The sequence below is a fragment of the Trichosurus vulpecula genome, chromosome 5 (genome assembly GCF_011100635.1).
Source record: "Trichosurus vulpecula isolate mTriVul1 chromosome 5, mTriVul1.pri, whole genome shotgun sequence".
In the NCBI taxonomy this organism is placed as follows: domain Eukaryota; kingdom Metazoa; phylum Chordata; class Mammalia; order Diprotodontia; family Phalangeridae; genus Trichosurus; species Trichosurus vulpecula.
This window is the reverse complement of record NC_050577.1, coordinates 95,216,992-95,239,672: the sequence shown is the minus strand read 5'-3', so window position 1 is coordinate 95,239,672 and position 22,681 is coordinate 95,216,992. Positions and strand designations below refer to the sequence as shown.

The 22,681-nt window shown below is 44.0% G+C and overlaps 1 protein-coding gene across 3 annotated transcripts; it reads left to right on the top strand.

Annotated features, from left to right (window-relative positions):
• Positions 1–584: 584 nt before the first annotated feature.
• LRRC61 (leucine rich repeat containing 61) lies at positions 585–22,360 on the top strand. Of its 3 annotated transcripts, none has more exons than XM_036760957.1 (3): positions 585–727; positions 2,138–2,215; positions 20,902–22,360. In XM_036760957.1, exon 3 carries the CDS (start codon positions 21,119–21,121, stop codon positions 21,905–21,907), a length of 789 nt encoding a protein of 262 aa, XP_036616852.1. In that variant the 5' UTR covers positions 585–727; positions 2,138–2,215; positions 20,902–21,118; the 3' UTR covers positions 21,908–22,360. The 3 variants fall into 3 exon arrangements, with proteins under 3 accessions (XP_036616852.1, XP_036616855.1, XP_036616854.1); XM_036760960.1 differs by lacking the exons at positions 585–727; positions 2,138–2,215 and adding exons at positions 4,800–4,956; positions 5,583–6,994 and having other exon boundaries at positions 20,902–22,353; XM_036760959.1 differs by lacking the exons at positions 585–727; positions 2,138–2,215 and adding an exon at positions 4,800–4,956.
• The last annotated feature ends 321 nt before the right edge of the window (positions 22,361–22,681 follow it).

Here is a 22,681-nt window from a genome sequence, read left to right as displayed (position 1 = left end):
TAAGTGCAGTCAACTCATCAATAATTAAAAATAATAATAAAGAAAATGTGTTTTGTTTTTGAAGTTCTAAGTTATTCTCTGGATCAGATTTAGTCAGTGGGGAACATGGTGAATAATAATGTGCAAAAGATACCTTCCAAGTGGCAGTCATCACTGACCTTACATTTTCTAAGCAGAACTCTTTATGTTACAATTTCAAATGTATCTACCGAAAGAATTATGTGCATTCTTGTGAAACTGGGTTTTGGCGCATGCCCAGACCACCTAAAATGGCATCACTGCCGTGAGAGATGCTATGCTGGGGGAAAACAGGAGAATTAGAGCATGCGCGTTACATGAGCACGGCACGATAATGAGAAGGGACGGGAGGGGGGACGGGGGGGAAAAAATCTTCGTTTGGACTGTATCATCCTGTTTTTTTTCTCGGGGGAGGATGGGTCGTGGACGCCCACCAGGTTGTCATTCTCCTTAACAATACCGCCCGCATCTCGCCCGCATCTCGGGGTGGTGACTGGGCTCCCCCTCAGTCCCATCCCGATGAGCCGGTCCGGTTCCGAGGCTCCCTCCGAGCCTCATCATTGGCTAGTCCCGGAGGCGGTGTCCCTGGAGCGCCTCCTGCCGGGGAAAGTGGGGCGTGAGCTCCTCCCGCGTTGGGCCCGCCTCTGGGGGAGGACTGGATTGGATGCGGTTCCTTACCGCCCTGAAGGCGACTTTCTCCAAGGCGACGGTAAGGGCCTCAGACGAGGCGAGGCTTAGTTGAAGGTCAGGGTCGGGGTCGGGGTCACGGTCACGGTCACGGTCCGGGGAAGCGGGGCTGGCGCTTGTGCATCGTTTCTTCTCGATTGCCTTTCGCTGCCCCAGGTGAGGGGCCGGGGAGGTGTTTTAAAGCCGGGTTGCCCAAATGGGATGGCCCGGTGAGTCCCTGCCCACCAGCGAAACGCCTTAGCTTCACACGAGCTTCTTAGTCCGGGAGAAGCATTGTCGCGGCGCAGGCCAGCTCCATCCTCACGCCGCCCTGCTGCTGTTGGTGAGGCAGGAATGAGCATTACCCCCAGGTGACGGGTGACGGATGACACCTCACCTGCTACCTGGGTGACCTTGGGCAGCCTCTCCGGGATTGGGCTTCCTAATTGGGCTTCCTAAAGGGGCTATTTTCTGTAGTGGGGGAGGGGAGCGGGGGGGGGGGGGTTCGGAGTGCCTTCCAGCTAATATATAATACTAACAACAATAAATAATAACACATAACATCATATACTATATAAATGGAATTTAGTAATATATAAATGCCAGCTTTTATGTGTGCTTTAAGGTTTGCAGAGTGCTTTACATATACACATAGACATACACATTCATGTATCTATGAGATTCCACATCTGCCTTTGAGGTAGGGATGTCTCACTGGAAATATTCAAGGAAAGGGTAGATAACCGGGATTGTAGTGGTGGATTCCTGATTGGACTAAGAGGTTGGTCTGGACACTGGGGTGGGCCACCTGTGGCCTTTTAACTGAATCCAAATTTTACAGTGTAATTCAGAGTCAGTCAAAAGGCCGCACCTAAGGACCTAGAAGGCCACATGTGGCCTTAAGGTCTAAGATTCCCTCCCCTTGGTCCCAAGTCTCTCCTTGACTCTTAATACTATATGACTTACTCAGGATCACACAAGAAGAGTGTGCCAGAGGTAAGACAAAAACAAGTTTTTATACTACAATTACTTGATATATCTCCCCCGCTATCAGTTCACATTTATATAAAGGCTCTAGAGTGTACAAAGCATTTCCTAATATGAAAACAAAAGCTCTGCATTGCTAATTTAATGTCTTTCCCCACTACCACAGTGCTTCCACCAACTACACATCATGAATATGGACTTAAATAACAAAGCACTTCATATATAAGTGGGATTTCTATAAATGCTCTTGTCTGTGCTGAGCCCTCTGAACACTATAAGGCTAACAATTCACGGAATTGTAAGTTTGAAAAGACCTTAGTTTATCTAGTACAACTTCCTTATTTTACAGATTACGAAATTTAGTGAAGAGATTTGCCTGAGGTCACATAAGCAGCTAAACCAGGATGTTATCTGTTATCTGATTCTAAAGCTGTTGCTTTTTCTTTCTCCTCATCCCTTGTAACAGTTACATGAAAGATATCCCATTAAGCTCTTAGTACTGGAAAGACAGAGTGGATGAAGAATGAATTTTGCAGAAAATCAGGTAAGCCAGGAATGTTGAGGGAGCGAGAGGCCTCAGATGAAGAGCCTGAGTACGACATTGGTAGGACTAATGTGATGAAAGGATGTTGGGTAGATTCTTCAGAGAAAGATATGAATGAACAAAACTCAACAGACTATGAGGTTTTGAATGTTTGACATCCATTGTCAGTCAGTCCATAGATATTTATTAAATGCTTGTTATGTGCCAGGCTCTATGCTAAACTCTGGTTAAAGAAGTACCCACCCTGATGAGATCACATATCTCTCTCATTATTAAAGATATACACACATCCATATAAGTACCTATATATGCACATATTTGTGGTTACATCAAAAATCATGATATGGTTAAAAACAGTATGATGTAGTTAGTTCATATTTGAAAGTAAAATAAAATTTTAATGCAATGCCAAGGCATACATGATTTTGTGATTTTAAACATTCTCCCTTGCTTATTTTTGCTTTATAAATGGGAAGTTCTCATATGGGAAAAAAAATTAATGGTACTTATTTTTACGTCATCCTGTTATACACATAATATTCCAGCCATCCTTCCTCTTCTTTTCTCCATAGGCTCTTCCTTTTGTAGGTAGGACTCACTCTAATGTGGCTTTGAATTTGGACTTTGGAGACCTGGGTTTGAATCCTGTCTCTGACGCTAGCAGTTTGTCTGTGGACAAGTTACCTGAGCCTGTTTCCTTATTTGCAAAATGGAATAAAAATACTCCTACTATACTATACTATAATACTTCATTAAATTATGATTCTAGGAAAGTTGCTTTGTAGAGTTTAAACTCTCTATAAAAATTGGCCAAAGAGAGATGCAACCCAAGATGTCACAAAATACATAATCTGTCTTCACAATCCCCTGTGCACCAAAGGTGTCTTCAGGTGGATACTGGAAGACCATTTGTCAAACATTATAGAGGGGCTTCATGCCTCAGATGGGATACTCCAGTTGTTTAGTGTTCTCTGTTTCTCTGGTTGGAAACTGCAGGGCTGGGCCTTGAGAGTTTGAGAGTGTGACAACAAGCCAGTACTAAGTTGGGAGAGCTGAGACAAAAGTCAAAGAGGCCAACATTTATTCAGTGCTCACTCATGTGGAAAGGGATAAGAACAAAGCAATTACAAATGAACCACCAATAAATATGGTGCAGACAGAATGTGTAACAGCTTACATAGGAGAAAGGCAAACATATTTACATTTTACATAATTGCTGATAGAAGAGGTTAAACAAGAAAGACAGTCCACAAAAAGGGGCCTAACTGTGGCAAATGAATATAACATGGTCCTAGAATACAGGTTCAGGGAGGTAACCAAGACCCTAACCCAGCCTGAAAGGACCCTTTCCCATTCCTTTGTGATAAGTGAGAAAGTCTCAGTAGTTGGCCAGCACTTCCTTTAGGTCCTATCTGGTAATGATATAGAAGGAAAAACCCTGGACTTGGATTCTAGTCCCAGATCTGTTACCTACTGTGTGACCTTGAGTGATTTACCTAAGCTCTCCTGGTCTGTTTTTTCATCTGTAAAATGGAGAGTCTGGACTAGATAACTCCTAAGATCCTTTCCAGTTGTAATGTTTTGGTATCCTTCTTGAGCAGGGACTAGGTCTTTAGGTTTTTTTTTTTTTGTATCCCAGCTCCTACAAATGCAGAGAATAATACTTTTATTACATCATACACTTGAGTTGAACAAATAGTTAAGTGTATACTGCATTCAGGAGACCATGCTAGGCACTGATGGTGATTCCAAAATAACAGAGTTACTCTCTGTTCTCAGGGAACTTAGAGACTCCCAGCTCTGTGACCATGACCCTGATTTTGTCACACTTCACCTCTTCGAGCCTCTTCCTCGTCAATAGCAATAATATTGTTTATACTACTTACTTCACAGGATGTGAGTAAAATGCTTCGCGAACTCTAGAGCCTCTGTATAAGGGGAGATAAGTCAAGTAATTGTAGTATAAAATAGAAGACGATCAATGCCTGATACATGTTAACAGAGTGCTATAAATGCCGGTAGCATAAAGAGATCACTACTGATTCATGGGCTCCCAAATTTAAAATTCATGGGATCACAAGACCTTAGAGGTCTTTTAGTCCAGTTCTTTATTTTACAATTTGTTCATGGTCACAGAGCTAAAGAAGCAAAGCTGAGATTTGAACCTTAATCCTCTGACTGTAATTTCATCGTTCTTTCTAATATGCCACACTAGAGGGGATAGAGAAGGATTCATTGAGCAATAGGCATTTGAACAAACACTTCATATTCAAATGAGAACCTCAAAGACTTGATAGATATTGGCCAGGGATAGGGATAGACTTGAAAGTATTGGATTGGAGCTTTCCTTTCCGGGACCCTCAAAATAAACATTATCTAGTCCATCCTCTTTCCTACAGATAGAAATACTTTGCACAGCAGCCATCTTAGCCATGTGGGCATCCATAGAAGATGGTTCTGACACCTGCTGAAGTAGTAATAAACTGCAATTTGGGGCAATTTTCTGTGTTGGAAAGTACTTCGTTATATTTTATTTCAATCACTCTTGCTACAACTTCAATCCATTTTCTTTCTATTTCAAAAGAGATGGAGAATAGCTGATTATCACCTTCCACGAAGTGAGTTAGGCTTGTATGGTTCAGAACTGGCAGTGATTCAAGAAGGAATCACACCAAACACCCTTTGGCAGATGAGGAAACTGAGACCCGGAGATGTAAAATGACTTGTTCACAGTCACACAGGTAGTAAATAGTAGTGTTTGGATTTGAACTCAGGTCTTCTGACTCATACATCATGTTCTTTCTACTGTACAATTTTGCCTTCTTTTCATCTAGTCGATGGCCATATTAGATCTTCTCTTTTACAAGTCAAATAATACCAATTTCTTTGCTGTTCTTATATCCTTTTATTGTCTTGTTTTGCTCATCTCATTTCTCAAATTATCCTAATTCTTCTTACCATGTAGAGCCCTGAACTTGAGTCAGTAGCCTAGTTAGGACTCTGTATCAGCCCTCAAAAAATCTTTAGGGTTTTTTAAAATGCAGCTTATGAATTATAATATATTTTTCATCTCGGGCTTTCTTCTTGCACTGCTGTAGTCTCTCCTTGAAATGCAAAATCATTTTGTCATTAGCCAAAGACTGATGTAACTAAACATGCAGATTAGTAGTGAAGTAGCTACATAATGAACTGTATAACTGAACAGCAATGACTTGGTATTAACTTCATCATACCACTTCCCAACTAGCATGACCAACTTTGAATTGACTTTGTTTTTATGCAGACAGCTTATCTAACCCAGCTCCAGAAGTGACTCAGAATCAAGGGACACCTGATGGAATTTTCATTTTACCCTCTTCCACTATAGGTCCACTTGTTCCAGTTTGTTCCTTCTAGTCCTTTGGCATCTGAGTGATTGCGTGGGACGAGGTAGTCTGCTGACTTTCACTAGAGGCCCCTTTTGTCTGCTGCAATTCTGCCTCCATTCTACTTTGAGGAGGATTCTTGGAAGATCACCTACCTTTAATCACCTGATCACCATTTAGGCCTGAGATCAGTTGTAAGAACAGTTGCAGGAAGCAGTATGGAAGAACGGCAATGCTGAGTAGAAGGATAGTTCATCTCCAAGAGCTCCTGTTAGGCCAAAAAAAAACCAAAAACCCTTTAAAGCCACCTGGACTGGGATGAGGCCAGAGGAGGCTTTGGAGTCGAGAAGCCATTCCTTTTTGCTCTGAACCAGTTTGTTTTGTGCAGAAGAAACTAGTGTATAATATTACTAGGGCTTTTGAAACGGGAAAGTTTGGGTTCCTCATCTCTGAGTTTTTGTCTTAAGCCTGGAATATCTGCTGACTGTCCTGTAGCTACCTCTTTTCATCCACATACTTTCTACTTTTCAGTCTTCTTATTCCTTCCTATCAATACTGGCCTGTTTTCTCTATTCCCAAATGTAAACCCAGTTGGGACAAATTTGAGCAGACATGAGAGAGTCTTCCTTTGAAAATTGTTCTGCTGCCTGGGTCCCTTCCCTGCTATTCAGCCATCTTTTTTAGAGTCAAGATGTCAGAAAAAGAAAAAAACAAACTCAGTAAGAAGCAGAGTACATTAGACTCAGTTGAAGCCAGGTGCCAGGGCATGTACCACCTTGCATGTACCACCTTGGCTGAGACCAGTTCCCAGAGGCCAGCTGCCACTTCTGTTGTCCCTCATGCTTCTTCAGCATCGCTAATGTCCCTTAGCTCTTTGGCTCTGGTGCCAGGAAGTATGTACCAGACACTGAAATTAGACTGGAGTCCAGTGAAAAGGAATGGTTGAAGGAAGAGGCTGAGACTCTTTAAGAGAAAGAGCTATAAGAATAAGAAAGAGGAGAACCTCCTAGTCTTTCAAAGGATTGTTTTTTTGCTCACACATTGATCAGAAGATCTCATCTTTGCCTGGTCAGAATTAAGCTTGTTTGTATAGTCGAGAAGGAAAATTCATACCATCTGCATCCAGAAGGGAAAGTATAGCTCATTGGCATGGCAGTTCTTTGACACAATTGTTGGAGATAGTTCCTGGGCAAACTTCACATTATGCCAGGTCAGCATTAAGGAGAACAAGGTAAAGGGAAGCTTTGGCATCAGTGCCTTCAGTTGTCATCTGGAAAGAAATCGCCTGTTGGAATAGAATGGAGAAAGAAGATGCCTCTCAAGAAGAGCAAGATCCCAACAGAAAAAGGAAGTGGAGGAGCCTGGGAGATCAGGTAGTGAGGGAAAGGAAAACGAGGAATGGAGATCAGAAGAGGTAATCTCACAGTATCTAAATTTCATTTTCAACCACATCATGTGTTTTCCAGCTCTGGCCCAAATCTCCCTTCTATATCACCTAGAAATCCTTTCAATATGAGCATGACCACTACAGTGAGAATGAGAACCAAAGGTGGATTGAGCTCTCAGTAGCTTGGCTTAGCCAAAGAGATGAGTAGCCAGAAAAAGAGGAGAAAGAATATTTTCCTACCTAGTAGCCAATACCAGAGTAAAAAGCTAGGGCACCATCCAGACCACTCAAATCTATCCTCTTTGGCCTAGGAACTAAGTGACCCCAATCATCAGCATGTATCCCTGAACTGTTAGCATCAAAAGTCCATCTCAGTGGACTGGAAGTTCTTTGTCATTGCCTGCAAAAATACCAGCTATGCCATCTTTACCCTATGCTGGGGCAGTATCAGCTCAGGCAAGGTTCACTTTAGCACCACATTTCTCCAACATCACTTGGAAGGCAAGCATTTCCTTGGAATGGGAAAGAGATCCAATGAAAAAGCAATGAGGAGGAATAAAGAGGAGGAAAATAAGGAGTTAGTCATAAAAATCCACTGACATTAGCCCAAGAAGGCATCCATCTTACCATCAGCATTCCCTTATCATATGAAAGTGAGCTGGCTTTGAAATCTGAAGATTAGGAAACCTATGGTATTCCATTTGTGCTCACTACATAGAAGAACAGACTCATTGCTCCCCTTGAAAGAGCTAGGAAGAATAAGAATGATGTTTATTCCTCACACCCCAATCATCTTCAGGTGCTTGGCTGGAACCACAACATTACAGAGCTCCTTTGTTTCATCCAGTTCGTGGCCCATGTTGTTTTACTACCATTTGCTCTCTCCAGCCTTTTTATCCAAGGCTCTGCCTCACTTCCATGAAGCCATGTACTTGCAGGTGTTCCAGAAATTGAAGTGGGTTGAAAGAAAATAGGCCTATCTCACTACCTGATGTGTGTCAACCCAGAACTGGTGATAGGTGATTATACACACACACACACACACACACACACACACACACACACACACATATATATGTACACACACACACACACACACACTGTAATATAGATCTATACACTATAGATACTATACTATACAGATAGGTGAACTATCTGCTCACTGGACAGTATATATGACCATTGAAGAGCAGCCTTAGCAGATAGCCATCAGAAACACGTTGTATTTTACTCACAGTCTGCCCAGGAGGATGCCCTGGAGAGCAAGCAGTAGGAGTCAATGAAGCAGAACACAAATAACTCCCTGAGCCCAGGGTTCTTAGGTGGCAGGTGGTGTCCCTAATACAGAGCAGACCATGAAGGAAGATGCTTATATCCTTATCCCCTGCTTTACTCATTGCTTCAGCACAGTGTTGGGAAGTTTGCTCCATCACCAACACAGTATCCAGACTGTCATTGATTCAGCCCAGGCCATTTCTACAACTCAAAAGAAGCCCCGAGGCTGTTGTCCTAGGTACAGGATCGGGGTAGCCTCCCGCTCTGACAGCAGTGGCTGAGAGACAGGCCACTAGGACTCCGCCTTTCACATGTTAGAATGACTTGTAGAACTGAAGCACTACCTATGTAATTGTGCCAAAAAGCATCAGCTTGGAGAATCTTGGGGGACCCTGTCCCCACGATTTTGGAGCCTTATAGAAAGCCTATTGAGGCTCCTCTAGCCCTGTGAGATGGTGACCTGAGTGCCTGGGGCCTCAGTGAGCCAGGTGCTGCCATAGGTGTGCTGTGTGCACGTCTTCCTGAAGATCTGTTTGTACTTCGAGGCTCAGGAAAATGGGGAGATCTTTTCTGCTGTGCTGTTGTCAGAGAGCCTAGCCCTGCAGCTCTCTACCACCACTTTCATTAGCTTGCCATAGAATTGGAGCCTCTTTTCACTTCTACTGAGAAAAGTGTAGTCTGGCTAACCATGCCCCAGCTAGCCATCTTTAGCTTGTCCCACCCACCCTCTACAGCCCGGGTGGGGAACCTGTGGCCTTGAGGCCTTTGGATTCAGTCAAAGGACTGCACTTGAGAACCTAGAGGGTCACATGTAGCCTTGAGGCCTCAGGTTCCCCACCCCTGCTCTAGAGCCTTCTCTGAATTCATATTTGACTCCCCACACAGCCCTATGATCCTAGACCTTCTACCTTCCCTGCAGATAGAGAGCATTAAGCTTTTCAAAGAACAAGCTGGAGAGCTTTCCCAACAGTGGCCCACCATCCTTGATCTTTTTGCTTTGACCATGAGCCTGGTGATGGCAGTAGTCAGTTGGAAGAGAAAGAAGGCCTTTTCTAGATCTGACTGTTTTAGTTGGCTGAAGTGTTTAGGGCCTAGAGAGACTAGAGCATGTGGAAGCAGTTAACACACTCCTGCTAATCCAGAGAGCTCAGAGCATTCAGCATTCTGGTCCCATTCCGCTCCGCTGCACCCCCACCCCCACCCCGCCATTTCTACACCCTCTGAGATGCTCTGTAGGCACCAGATTAAAGTATCCCCTGGTAGGACCTGGAATCTCTAAGAACTGTGCCCTTTTCCCTCTGGTGGGGACACAGCAGGAATTTTATGCCCATTTGATGAAAATTTGGGATGGCTTTCAGACTCCTAGAAGATCTCCATGCTTAATCAGAAAATTGTCAGTTTTCAGTCATTTAAAAATTACAATTTCATTATTCACATGTGAGTAAAAATGTTTCATTCTTGTGTGATTACTATTACTTCATAGGAGCAGAGTTGATATCTTGTATCACACAGCTTTTCGAGCACATACCTACCAAGCCATTTCAGCATCGTAGAAGGTGTGTCTTATAGAGGGACAAGCAATAGCAGGGAGGTCCTTTGCATGATAAGAAAGATAGGGGGCAGCCAGGTGGCACAGTGAGTAGAGCACCTGCCCTAAAGTCAGGAGGACCTGAGTTCAAATGTGGCCTCAGATACTTGACACACTTACTAGCTGTGTGACCTTGGGCAAGTCACTTAACCCCATTTGCCCTGCCTTCCCCTCTCTAAAAAAAGAAAAATAAAATAGGTGCAGGCCAACAAAACATTTCCCAAAATGACTTTCAAGCCTTCTAGGAAGAATGCTAAAATGTACCAGTTTAAAAGGGCAGGGAAAATATGTAACCCTGACCTAAAAAATCTTTAAGGCTGTATTTACCCATTAATGTCTTCATGGACCCACAGAGTTGCAAAGGATTATGCTCAGATTGTTGGGGGTAGCTTGCAACCTAAGTGGAATACATGGGGGGCTACCCTCATTCCCACAGCATCTCCCCTACTAATCTGCCCCATAAGGTTCACTTCTTTATGGTCAATTGAATCTAATGAGTTTTTACTGTTTCTTACTGTGTACAAGCAACTACACAAATGAATGAAATGTAGTCCTTGTTATCAGGGAGCTTGTAGCTTAATGGGGAGGGACAGAATATGACAAATATAAATAAAACCAGAAAACAAAGTAGAGTGAGGAGATCATAAACCACTCCCACCAAAACAACCCTGAGAAGCAGGGAGGGCAAGGGCTATCCCTATCTTTATTGATGAGAGACCTGGAGTTAAGAAAAAAAGACTTCCACCTCTCCCCACATCCCGAGGCAGGGGGACCCCAGGATCTGAACTTGAACAATGAACAATGCTTTTTTCACTACACTACAATGCATCCTGAAAGCATCCAGCAGGGTGAAATAAGACAGCAGGTTAAGATGGTATTTTTTGAGGGCTCTTGTTAAAGGGGAAAGGCCTCAACTGGAGGAAGTAACAGAAAAACACATTCACATGCTAATGTGAATTATATTACTCAACTGAGAGAGGCACTAAAAGGATGGGTCATCAGACAGGTAAAATTTGATGAGGGGATGTATCAGGAGGGCCGAGTTTATAATCTCAAAGAGGATCATAAACATGTCTGAAAGGTTCGGAATCGCCGGATATAAGAAACTCTCAAAGTAGAAGGCAGAAGAATCAAAACATTTATTTAGGCTCAACAGTAACCAACCCATGAACCAGCAACCCCATTTTGATATGTTGATCATAATCTTCCAGGCCCAATAAGTACGCCTTGCAAGAGTAACCAGGAGGCTACAGAGAAGCATGATTGCGTAAAGCAAAATCATGCTTCCCCCTCGATGGTAATAAGATTACCCACTGGCCTGAAGTCTTTGTTCAGCTTCCTCCCGTAGATCAGCTCTGCTACTGGCAGCTCCTGCTTCAGCTGTGGCTGTAACTGACGTAACTGTCGTAACTGCCTCTGTAACTGCCTCTGGCTCCAACTGTCGCTGTAACTGTCGCTGTAATGGCCTGAAGTCTTTGTTCAGCTTTCTCCCGTAGGTTAGCTCTGCTACTGGCAGCTCCTGCTTCAGCTGTGTCTGTCGCTGTGGCTGTAACTGACGTAACTGTCGTAACTGCCTCTGTAACTGTCGTTGTAACTGTCGCTGGCTCCAACCGGAAAAGGAAAGAGAGGGAGTACTCTTCGAGCTGTCCTCTCCCCTCTTATAGGGTCTCTGACATCATCAAGCTCCGCCCTAATGACCAGGGCCGATTGGTTCTTGAGTTGGCCCCTCCCCCTAGCATAGACATTAACACCTCCCCTCAGCCAGCCCCATGACTCATCACACAGGAAGTTGTCTGCTTCCCGGCATGCTCCCCGGGCCTCCTGCCCCGGAAGAGCAAGCCACAGTGTCCAGAGGCTCAATGAGGTAAGCTGAGTCATTCAAAGAAAACAAAAGCCATTCTGGTTACACTCCACCCCTTGTTATAGGATACATAATCTAATCAGTCATGTATCCTAGAACATACATTGTGATCCAATTACAAAGGAAACTAAAACATATCATTCATTATAAAGCAAAACATATCATTCAGTGACATTCCCAAACATTGGTTTACGATTCAAATGTGATCCACCCCTAGATCCCAGCAAAATAATCTCTTCAATCAATCATCCCCAAAATAATTATTAATAATTCAAATGTCCACCCCTAAATCCTTGTATCCATTACATAGGATCAATAATATCATAACAATAAAACAACACAGCAAGGATAACACAAAATAAGTAAACAGAACACTATCATCATTTCCACCCCCCTTGAACGATTGGGGCTCAAAATCTTGGGGTGAGGGGTGAAGGTCTCATTTTCCATAGCTTCTTCATGCTGAAATTGGATGTAGAGATGGCCCTGCCCCCAAAAAGTCCCATTCCAGAGGTCATTTCTTTAACAAGCTGGCAGGAATTCCAAGAATGCTACATGCTTAGGCAGTCACCGGAAAGTGCAGGGTGCTTAAGCCTGAAGGAAACAAAACTAGCAACAAGGTTAGCCAAAACAAAGGACAAAAAGAATAGACAAGTATGGACTATAATTCTTCAAATAAAATCATTTCAAGTTTGGTTGAGATTTCAGTTATGCAAAGATCCAACATCAGAGCCAAACTCAGGTGGGAAATGTTTCTTTTCAAAAGGAACATAATGAGGAAGCCAAGAGGATCCCACCCTAGATATAGACTAAGATTGTCCTCCCAGCCTTTCCCCAAATGTACAAGTTTTCATCCGTTAATCACACAAGGTCACCTTCACTCTGAGTGGCTTGTAGGCTTGCAGGAGCAGTTCTTATTTCCCTATTTCTCGTGTTATCAAGTCCTCTATACATTCTGTATAATTCATTGGTTGGAATTCCATCTATCATTTCAAAACCTACCCCTGCTCTCAATAAAGCAGTAAACATTTCTTTCCTTGTTACTCTCCTTTGGCGCCAAGTTTGCTGGTTATTCACCCTTCTCTCTTGAGGAGATCTATCCCTTCCCCAGTCACCTAAGTCATATAACTGTAAAATCTTATTTATCACTGTTGTAAGACGGCTCCCTACTTCTCCAAGTAATAAATTCAAAATTAGTTGTTTATAAGCAGGGGGAGCTGTCCTAATTATTAAATTCCTATGAGGCAGTTCCATTGAATCATTGTAATATTTGTCTGCAGTTCCTGTCATAATGGCAGTCTTCATTACCTCCTCCTTTAGTCTCATGATACAATCTCTAAGTGAATACCAGGGTCTGTGCTCAGTGGGCCACATAGAATCAGTAGCATATCTCTTATTGCATCCCACAGCGGCTAATGCCAACAGAGTAGTCCTGCTATCACCATCTCCTTGCTGATGATGTTCCCTAAAAGCTTGTTGAACTAGAGGATCATGGCTGATACCTATGAATCTCATGCAGTCTGTCCCATCTACTGATATTCCACCGGCCCCTTGATCACTGAGTCTTACCATCCAAGATATCAATGGTTCTCCTATTCTTTGGCTGAATCTACTCAAAATATCTGTGACCTCTTGCGGTGAGAAATCTTCCTGAATTTCCCTTGTAACTGAATCTTCACCTCGGGTTTCTGTCTTCCTCCTTTGTATGGGTCGAGCCCTTGTCTGATCATTTAACCATCTCCTATTCTCTGTGTGAGGCACATCCTGAACCCCAGTAGTGTTTTGTGCCTCAGCCCCTAACATTGTCTCATTCTCTCCCCACTCACTTCCTCTGCCACCATGGCTAGGACGAAGCAGGCAGTCAGGCTCTTTCTGGGCTGGGTTGAAATGCACTCTGGGCTTTTTGGTCTCCTGTTGCTCTTAGCCACATTAATAGAAAAGTTCTCATTTGAGTCAGTTTGGTCTCCTGCTATCTGAGATTCCTCTTCTTCCTGTGGGGTAGGAGTGCCCCCATGTCTTTCACTTAATCTCAATCTTTCGTATACTAGCCGGTAGGCTGATAACACTATCCAGCTTTGCCTAGATAGTGATGCCCCTGACTGAATCCCAACTTCTCGTAAACACTTTTCCAAATCCCTAGGATCTCCTCTCCGTAGCCTTGGTTCCCAGTTTTCACAGGGTCCAGCTTTTTTAGCCAATTCTTTTGCTAGGGAGGAATAAAATGGATCCTCCCATCCTGGGATATTCATCTCTTCCTCTGAAATTGTTCTGCTTCTAAATAGAGATCTTATACCTAGCGATCCTGTTCGTGACGCCAAATGTATCAGGAGGGCCGAGTTTATAATCTCAAAGAGGATCATAAACATGTCTGAAAGGTTCGGAATCGCCGGATATAAGAAACTCTCAAAGTAGAAGGCAGAAGAATCAAAACATTTATTTAGGCTCAACAGTAACCAACCCATGAACCAGCAACCCCATTTTGATATGTTGATCATAATCTTCCAGGCCCAATAAGTACGCCTTGCAAGAGTAACCAGGAGGCTACAGAGAAGCATGATTGCGTAAAGCAAAATCATGCTTCCCCCTCGATGGTAATAAGATTACCCACTGGCCTGAAGTCTTTGTTCAGCTTCCTCCCATAGATCAGCTCTGCTACTGGCAGCTCCTGCTTCAGCTGTGGCTGTAACTGACGTAACTGTCGTAACTGCCTCTGTAACTGCCTCTGGCTCCAACTGTCGCTGTAACTGTCGCTGTAATGGCCTGAAGTCTTTGTTCAGCTTTCTCCCGTAGGTTAGCTCTGCTACTGGCAGCTCCTGCTTCAGCTGTGTCTGTCGCTGTGGCTGTAACTGACGTAACTGTCGTAACTGCCTCTGTAACTGTCGTTGTAACTGTCGCTGGCTCCAACCGGAAAAGGAAAGAGAGGGAGTACTCTTCGAGCTGTCCTCTCCCCTCTTATAGGGTCTCTGACATCATCAAGCTCCGCCCTAATGACCAGGGCCGATTGGTTCTTGAGTTGGCCCCTCCCCCTAGCATAGACATTAACACCTCCCCTCAGCCAGCCCCATGACTCATCACACAGGAAGTTGTCTGCTTCCCGGCATGCTCCCCGGGCCTCCTGCCCCGGAAGAGCAAGCCACAGTGTCCAGAGGCTCAATGAGGTAAGCTGAGTCATTCAAAGAAAACAAAAGCCATTCTGGTTACAGGGGATTAAGGAAAGAAAGAGAAGGCTGGGCATTGCTCAGGAAGAGCAGTCCAGGTGGGATGTCAAAGCATGGGGCTCTGACTAGCATGCTGAGATTTGGGGCATCTGGTGTAGAAGACTCTAAAAGGGGGAAAGGAGGGTTGCAAAATGAGGTGAGGTGGTGGTCCAAAGGCCTTCATAGCTTGGTCCTTGGCCAGCTTAACTAAGAGCTTAAGGAAGATAGCCTTGGGGATGCATGTCCCTTTCCTTTTTCAGAAATTGTCAGAGCTAAAAGGGACCTGAAGTACCATCCTGTCAATTCCCGCATTTTGCATGTGAAGAAACAAAGCTAAAGCTGAAAAAGGTGAAGTGGTTTCCTCTAGTTCTTACAATGAACTAGAGGCAGAGTTGGATTAAAACCAGTAGACACTCAATCAGAGCTCTTCCCATCACACTAAAGGAGTTCTAATGGGCTGATGGAGCCAGACCTTGCCTTTCAAGTGCCTCCACCCATTCTGTTCCCACAGTGTCTGTCCTGCCAAAGCCATGTGTTATTTTTTCATTATAATGCCAGATTCATTTTATATTTTGAGCACTGGCCTAAGAGTTACTCAGATACTTCACCATAGTTTATAGAAAAAGGTGTGTATGTATGCTTCTGTTCATATATGTGTGCCTATGTTCAATACCTGTGACCAACAGTATGACATAGTGGAAAGAACATAAGATTTGGAACCGGAACACCTGGGTTTGAATGCCTGCTTTGCTCTTTACTACTTACTGTGTGATCTTGGACTAGCTTCCTTCTCAGCGCTTCTCATCTGTAATTAGGGGCTTGTTCTAGATCATCGGTTCTCAAGCTTTTTGGTCTCTCGACTTCTTTACACTCTTAAAAATTATTGAAGGCTCCCCAAAGAGCTTTTATTTATGTGGGTTGTAACTATTAATATTTATATTGGAAAGTCTTAGTATTATTCTGAAAATAGTTTTGACCCAGAGGATCCCCTGAGAGGGTTTTGGGTACCCCCCCCCAGACAACACTGAGACCCACTGGGCTAGGTGATATCTAAAGCTCATTCCAGCTCTAAAACCTATGATCATATGTATGTGATTTTTTTAGTGTCCCTTCCTCCAAACACATTGTGTTCAGATCTGAAAAAAATAATCAAGGCATATGACTTCCTTCCTTCTTTCCCTTCCTTCCTTCCTTCCTTCCTTCCTTCCTTCCTTCCTTCCTTCCTTCCTCTCTCCCTCCCTCCATCCAAAGTACTGTGCTAAACTCTAGGGACACAAATTTTAAAAAAAAGTCAGACACTGCTCTCCAGGCACTCACATTCTAATGGGAAGACAACACATATGGAACATTTCATCTGCAAATCAGTTGGAAAGGTCCCATGGTCTCTAGACACAGCAACTAAGTAGCTAAGTAACTGGTAATTAATGCCTCTTCTTTGATGTCATTTCTGCTGATAAAATCATATCCACTTCTGGACTAGAAGCATTTCTATCCAAAGCCTTTTGGATTCAGAGTCCTTTAGTGTCCATCAGGTTCTGAGGGAGATGGTAGTAGCATTTGGGGATGGTTGGCCTTGCCTCCCACAGTGACTGGTGGCTGGGCCAGAAGCAGAACCCATAGTAGTTTGAGGTTTGCATCCACACCCAAGACTCCTGCACTTACCCTCCCTTTCGGTGGCAGCTAACCAGCAGCTGTTATTGGTGGGCTCCTTTTCCATGATGATTTCTCCCCTCAGTAGTGGCTGGGGGGGGGGGTTGATCTGGAAGCAGGTCTGGTGGCCTGAAGGACACTGCTATTCCTAATGCTTTTGGGTTTAGGGTCTTGGCTGTTTCCATCAGGGTTTGAGTGGGGATGGTGGTTAAGGTGGTGGTGATGGTTTGATTGGCTAGAACAGGGGTGGGAAACCTGTGGCCTCGAGTCTAGGTCCTTGCCTTTTGACTGAATCCAAGTTTCACAGGACAAATCCTTTTATTAGGGGAATTTGTTCTCTGAAGTTTGGATTCAGTCAAAGGGCCGCACTTGAGGACCTAGAAGGCCACATGTGGCAGGTTCCCCACCTCTGGCCTAGAACATGTCTTCCTGTCTCTCACACAGGGTGCATTGCTGCTTCAGCTAAGCTGGCTTGCCTCTGCTGTGGGTGGCTGTTCATGAAGGAAATCCTGTCAATGGAAAGGAGCTGAAGGGTTTCCTAGGAATATGGGAGGAAATCCTCCCACTCGCACCACCATCTGCAGAGTAGTTGCCTTTATCTCAGGGGATTATGAGAGGATAGTGGCTCATTCTTCCAGGTGTTGGTTGTTCCCTTTGCTGGCAAAACAAAAATACCATTATGGGCCCTATACTTCAGGTAGGAAAACTGAGGGCCAGTGAGGGAACTAGACCAGTTCCTGGAGTATAAGTCCCCTCATAGAGAGAAGGTTCTTAAGAGAGAATCCATTCATTTGTAGATGAGGAAGCAAGAGGTTTAGAAGACTTTTACTTTTCATCATACTGTTTTTCCTTGGATTATCTTGCATGAAACAGCTCACCTCTGCAAAGATCATTGTCTCCATTGTACAGAAAGTAAAAAAAGCTCAGAAAAGGGGAGTCTTCGACCCCTTGTCATATAGCTACCCAGATCCTTCTAGAATACTGTTCTTTGTATACAGAGATGCGCTATTGTTCAACCATCAGTGCATGTGTACTTTTGAGTCGTTTTTCAGGGGTGGATGAATTTGTACCCATCTATCCAAGTACAACTGGGGCTAGCAGTCTTTGACTATGCAAAAACTAATTTGTCTGCCCTAATAGCACCATGATCTAACCACTTAGTTAGATCTAACCAGCTAATACAGGAATGAGAACCGGGTGCTTGTTGATTCCCAGATCTCTCTGCTACAGACCACATAATGACAATAATAATAATAATAAATAATATTTATGCAACGTTTTAAAATTTGCAAAGTGCTTTCCATATTATCTCAGCTGATCTTGCAAGGTAGGTATTATCCCCATTTTATAGGTGAGAAATTGAGGCTCGAGAGAAGTGATTTGTCCATGATCCACAACAGTCTTCAAACTAGTACTTCTGGATTTCCAATTCAGTACACTGCCCTCTTGGCACACAGTAAACCCCTGAGACTTGAGCCTATTGTGGGAATTGAAAGGGAAAGCTCTAAGAAAATAGTTGCCTAAATATACTCCCTTTTACTTCTGAGCAAGTTTGAAGAACACAGCATCTGTACAAGCTGTGCAAGTTAGATTTTACTATGTGACTTCTTTTGTACCGAAAAGCAACAATCAAAGGAAATGCTTGTTCCAGTGGTTTTCAACTTTTTTGTCTTTGCACCCCACTATACTCTTTAAAATTGTTGAAGATGCCCCCAAGAGCTTCTGTTTATATGGATTACATCTATTGATATTCAGAAATTAAAGCATCTTACCATTATTATGAAAATACTTTTGATTTCATGGACTCCCTGAAAGGGTATGAGGGACCCCTAAGAGTCAGCCAGGTTTTGAGCATTGTTTTTTTCTGATGGGCTACACTAACAAGGTACAGGTATATATATATATATATATATATATATACATGTATATATAAGAATACAGAAAAAGCAAACCCAGTTGAGGAACATCCATTATAAAATGATACATGATGAAACGACTGTAGCTCACAAGACATCTGCACAAACAGAATATAGGTGATATATTGTTCAGAGAATCAACTGCCACCAAGAAATAGTCAAACAAGATAAAAGGTTCAGGATGTTTTAGCAGATGCACATCTGTTCTGGGACTGGGGACTAGGACAGCCCCACCCCACCCCAGTAGTTTAGATTTAAATTTGGAGCAAAATCAGACTCTCATTGGTCATTCAGCAGTTAAATTTTAAAAGCAGAGATTTGTTTAGCCATAGCAAGAGAAAGATATTCTACAAAGATAGGCAACCTCAAGTTGATTCAGATGAATGAAACTCTCTTGTCTAAGCTGTCTATCTGGATCTACCAATTAAGCAGCAGAGTGATCCTGGAGTGCCTCCTGACTGCTTTATATTCAGCTGACCATGCAGTGATGTCAACAGCCTGAGCCAGCCTAGACTCAAAGGTGGGCTCAGTACCTTTTAAGAAAAAAAAATGAGACTATCTTGCATGGAGTGAGGGTATTGCTCCTGTTGTGACACTGTTCTGTATTTGTACTTCCTCAGCAAACTGTAGCCGTTTACTCTGTAGTTACTTAAAACCAAGATGGAGTTACTTAGATTCAAATTTAGCTAAACTCTATTTCTGGCTTAAAGACAATAATGGAGTTTACCCCCTTCAACAGGACTTGAAGCCCCTTAGTTAACCCCTTCATGAGAAGCAATTCTTCCTTCAGGAACCATCATAAACTACTGGCCAGATCAGATCTGACGTAGGACACCTGGGCTTTGGACCAGGTCTGCCCCTGTCACTAACTTGCTGTATTACCTTGGATATATCACCTCATCTTCCTGTGCGTCAGCTTCCTCATCTGTAAAAGGAAAGACCAAGCTGGATGATCTCTCAAATCTCTTCCAGGGCAGATGCTTTTTATGACTCCAAGGGCACAAACAATCCAAAAATGTATACAGAATGAGGCAGACGCTGAAGAGTGGTAAAATGATTTTGAATGGTTTGTGTCTTCAGTTAAAAGAAATTGTTTATTTTATGTTTTAGCTTTTTTAAAAAGTGTAACTGATGTTTTCCTCACAGTGTTGATGAATACTATTGGACTACATTTCAAGATGTTGAGAGCTGGTAGAGTGAGTCTGGGAAGACTTCATGGAAGAGGTGGCCCTTTAGAAAGACCAAACTCAATAAATGTTTGTTTAGATTAGACATAGGAATGGAGAAAGAAACAGATATATTCAGAAGAGAGTGGTTAGGTTTGTTTAGTATGAGTTGTGTTGTTGTTGTGTGTTACAAGGTGATATAGGTGAGGGGAGTATAGCACCTAGTGGAGTCTTGCTGAACAACTCATAGAGTAAGGGTGTTTGCCAAGGCCAGTGGTACTGTCAGTGAGGGAAAGAAGGAGGGTTATAGATATGTTCATTAACATCCCTCCCAGCCCTTTGCCTCTGAGATTCTGTGCTTTTACTTGGATGTATCTAGCCCTTTAAATGTTCCTTGCTACTGTGGGAGGAGCTGGTTGCCTTGGCAGAGGGCCTGGTTTCCATGGAGATTGGTATGGCTCACAAGGTGGTCACTGTTGTAATTAATAGCAGCATATCTTGGGAAGTGGCTGCAATTGAAGATCACTAGATTCCAGGCGGTTTGCTTGGGGTGAGTGGCTTCTCCCAGCCATCGTCCTCAGAAGCCATTCCTGATCTCTTTACGTGCCTTTGAGGTACATCCAACTCACCAAGGTTAACAAAACCACCAGGATAAGGGGCTGGTGCTGAGCCTAGGATTTCTGAGTTTGGGTTCAGCCTGAGGGTGGCCCAAGTGAGCAGGGAATGTGGGTCATAAGTTAGCATTGAAGGAACAGCTTGGGGCTTGTCACTTTTAGAAGTTATTTGAATTTATCCAATACTTTCCCCTTAGTGAACATTCTTCCCTTCAGCCAGATCGGGTTCTTTTCTCTCTCTCCCCTCTACACCATGATTCATTCTTTCCTCCTGCCCTTAGGTTATGCTATTTTCTTTCTATTCCCAGCCTGAAATATACTTCCCTGGATACACACCCTTGCCCCAAAACAGTGCCAACATATCTACCAAGACTATTGCTGTATTTCAACCTACATTGATCTCTCCCTTTTCTAAAGGCACGTGTAGCACTTAGAGCCTGAACAACGCATAATAACTGTGAGGTAGGTAGTGGCAGTGTTTTCTATTCCATTTTGCAGATAAGAACCAAAGCCCAGAGAGGATGTGGTTTGTCCAAGGCCACACAGCAAGCATCTGAGTTGAGTTTTGAAACCACAACTTCTGACTTCGCCTCTAATGTTCTTTCTGTCACACCACGTTGCTTCTGTAGTGAGTTTCAATAACATGTTGATTGTCTTCTCACCCCAGGGACCCTGAAACAGACTGCCTGGGACTTGGCCTGCATCAAGTTGATTATTGGTACAAGGGACAGTGTACATGAGGAGTGACTATCTGAGCTGACCCTTGGATGAAGCCAGATCTCCACTGACTAATACTTTCCCCAATTCACCCACCTGCCCCTGGATAACCAGACCCCAGACAACTGAAGTCTTCGTAGGGTTCAGGCCATTGCCACCTACCCCTCATGGAGCCCCATGGGGAGAGAGCTGGAGAGGGGGATAGGGTGCGTATTACAGCCCAGATGCTTAAAGCCTGGTCAGGTGAATTTTCCCTGGAGTCCATCTTATTGCTGAAACTTTGTGGTTTGGGGCTGGTGGACCTTGGCTGCCTAGGTGAATGTTTGGGGCTGGAGTGGTTGGACTTGTCTGGTAACACCCTGACTCACCTGGGACCCCTGGCCTCCCTTCGGCAGCTAGCTGTACTCAATGTCTCTGCCAACCGCCTGACGGGTCTAGAACCACTGGCCTCTTGTGAGAGCCTGCAGAATCTCAATGTAGCTGGGAACTTGCTGGCTGGGGTGGGCCAACTGCAATGCCTGACAGGACTGCAGCGGCTGGAACATCTGAGGCTTCAGGACCCCTTGGCACGGCTTAGCAACCCACTCTGTAACAGCCCTTCCTACAGGGCTGCAGTGGGTGAGCTGTTGCCTGGACTAAAGGTCATTGATGGGGAGCGAGTGTCGGGTCAGGGAAGTGAATTCTACCAGCTGTGCCGAGACCTTGACAAATGCTTGCACCGGAGCCCAGGGTCTGTCTCTGTGCTTCCCCACTGTGAGGCCAAGCCCTGGGTGGAACCCAACTACTGGAAGCCACCACAGATCCAGGGCAGCTCCATCCTAGAAGATGCATGCCGCCAGTTCCAGGATACCGTACAAGAATGCCAGGAGCTGAGCCAGAAGGCTGATGATAGTCTGGCCCAGGCAGAGGAGGCCCTTAGACCTGCCAGTGGGGACACAACTTCCTTTGTCTTCTAAGCCCCTCAAGTCCCCAATGTTAGGAGGGGAGTGGCTAGAGAAGGGAGTCTCCCAGATGCCCCAGGCTTTGAAGAGCTCTATATATAATTGCAAACCTCCTTACTGGCCGCACAGATTATATCCAGTTAGTTTTGTCCCTCTTATTTGTTTCCTACACACTCTCAAGGAAAATTAAATCTAGATCCTCATTCTTGTGGAAATGTTATGTTTGAATCCTCTTCCTTCTTTCTGTTTATATGTGCTCATAGAGAAACCAAGCATTCCAGGTCTCTTCTTGAGTATCCTATGCCTCCCCTCCCCACTCCTACTCCCACAAGACTGATACCAAGAGAGCAAGTGCTTGTGCCTAAGTTGATTCTGTGTCCTCCATCCCTGTCCCCAGATAGAGGACTATGATGGGGTACTGGCTGGGTATGTAAAGGCTTCTTGAAAAATAAAATATGCTATCCTGGTAAGAAGCTCCTCTCTCTTCTTGGTATCTTATACCTATCTGCTTGCCTGTTTATAACACAGACTTGAGGAGAAGGGGGGAACTGGCCATACCTTCTAAAGATCGTGAGACAGAGGGTTACACATCTCAGACAGAGAGGATGGGGGTGGGGGAGAGATCCTTCAGTTTCTAAGATTTTCCCAGAATTGCCTATCTTCCTTTCTTTTCTTTTTTTTTTTTAAGGTGATTAGGGTTAAGGGATCTGCCCAGGGTCACACAGCTAGTAAGTGTCTGAGGCTGGATTTGAATTCAAATCCTGCTGACTCCAGGGCTGGTGCTCTATC

Excerpts from the sequence above, each read along its gene's own strand:
- LRRC61 (XM_036760957.1), top strand. The coding sequence starts at position 21,119 with ATGGAGCCCCATGGGGAGAGAGCTGGAGAGGGGGATAGGGTGCGTATT.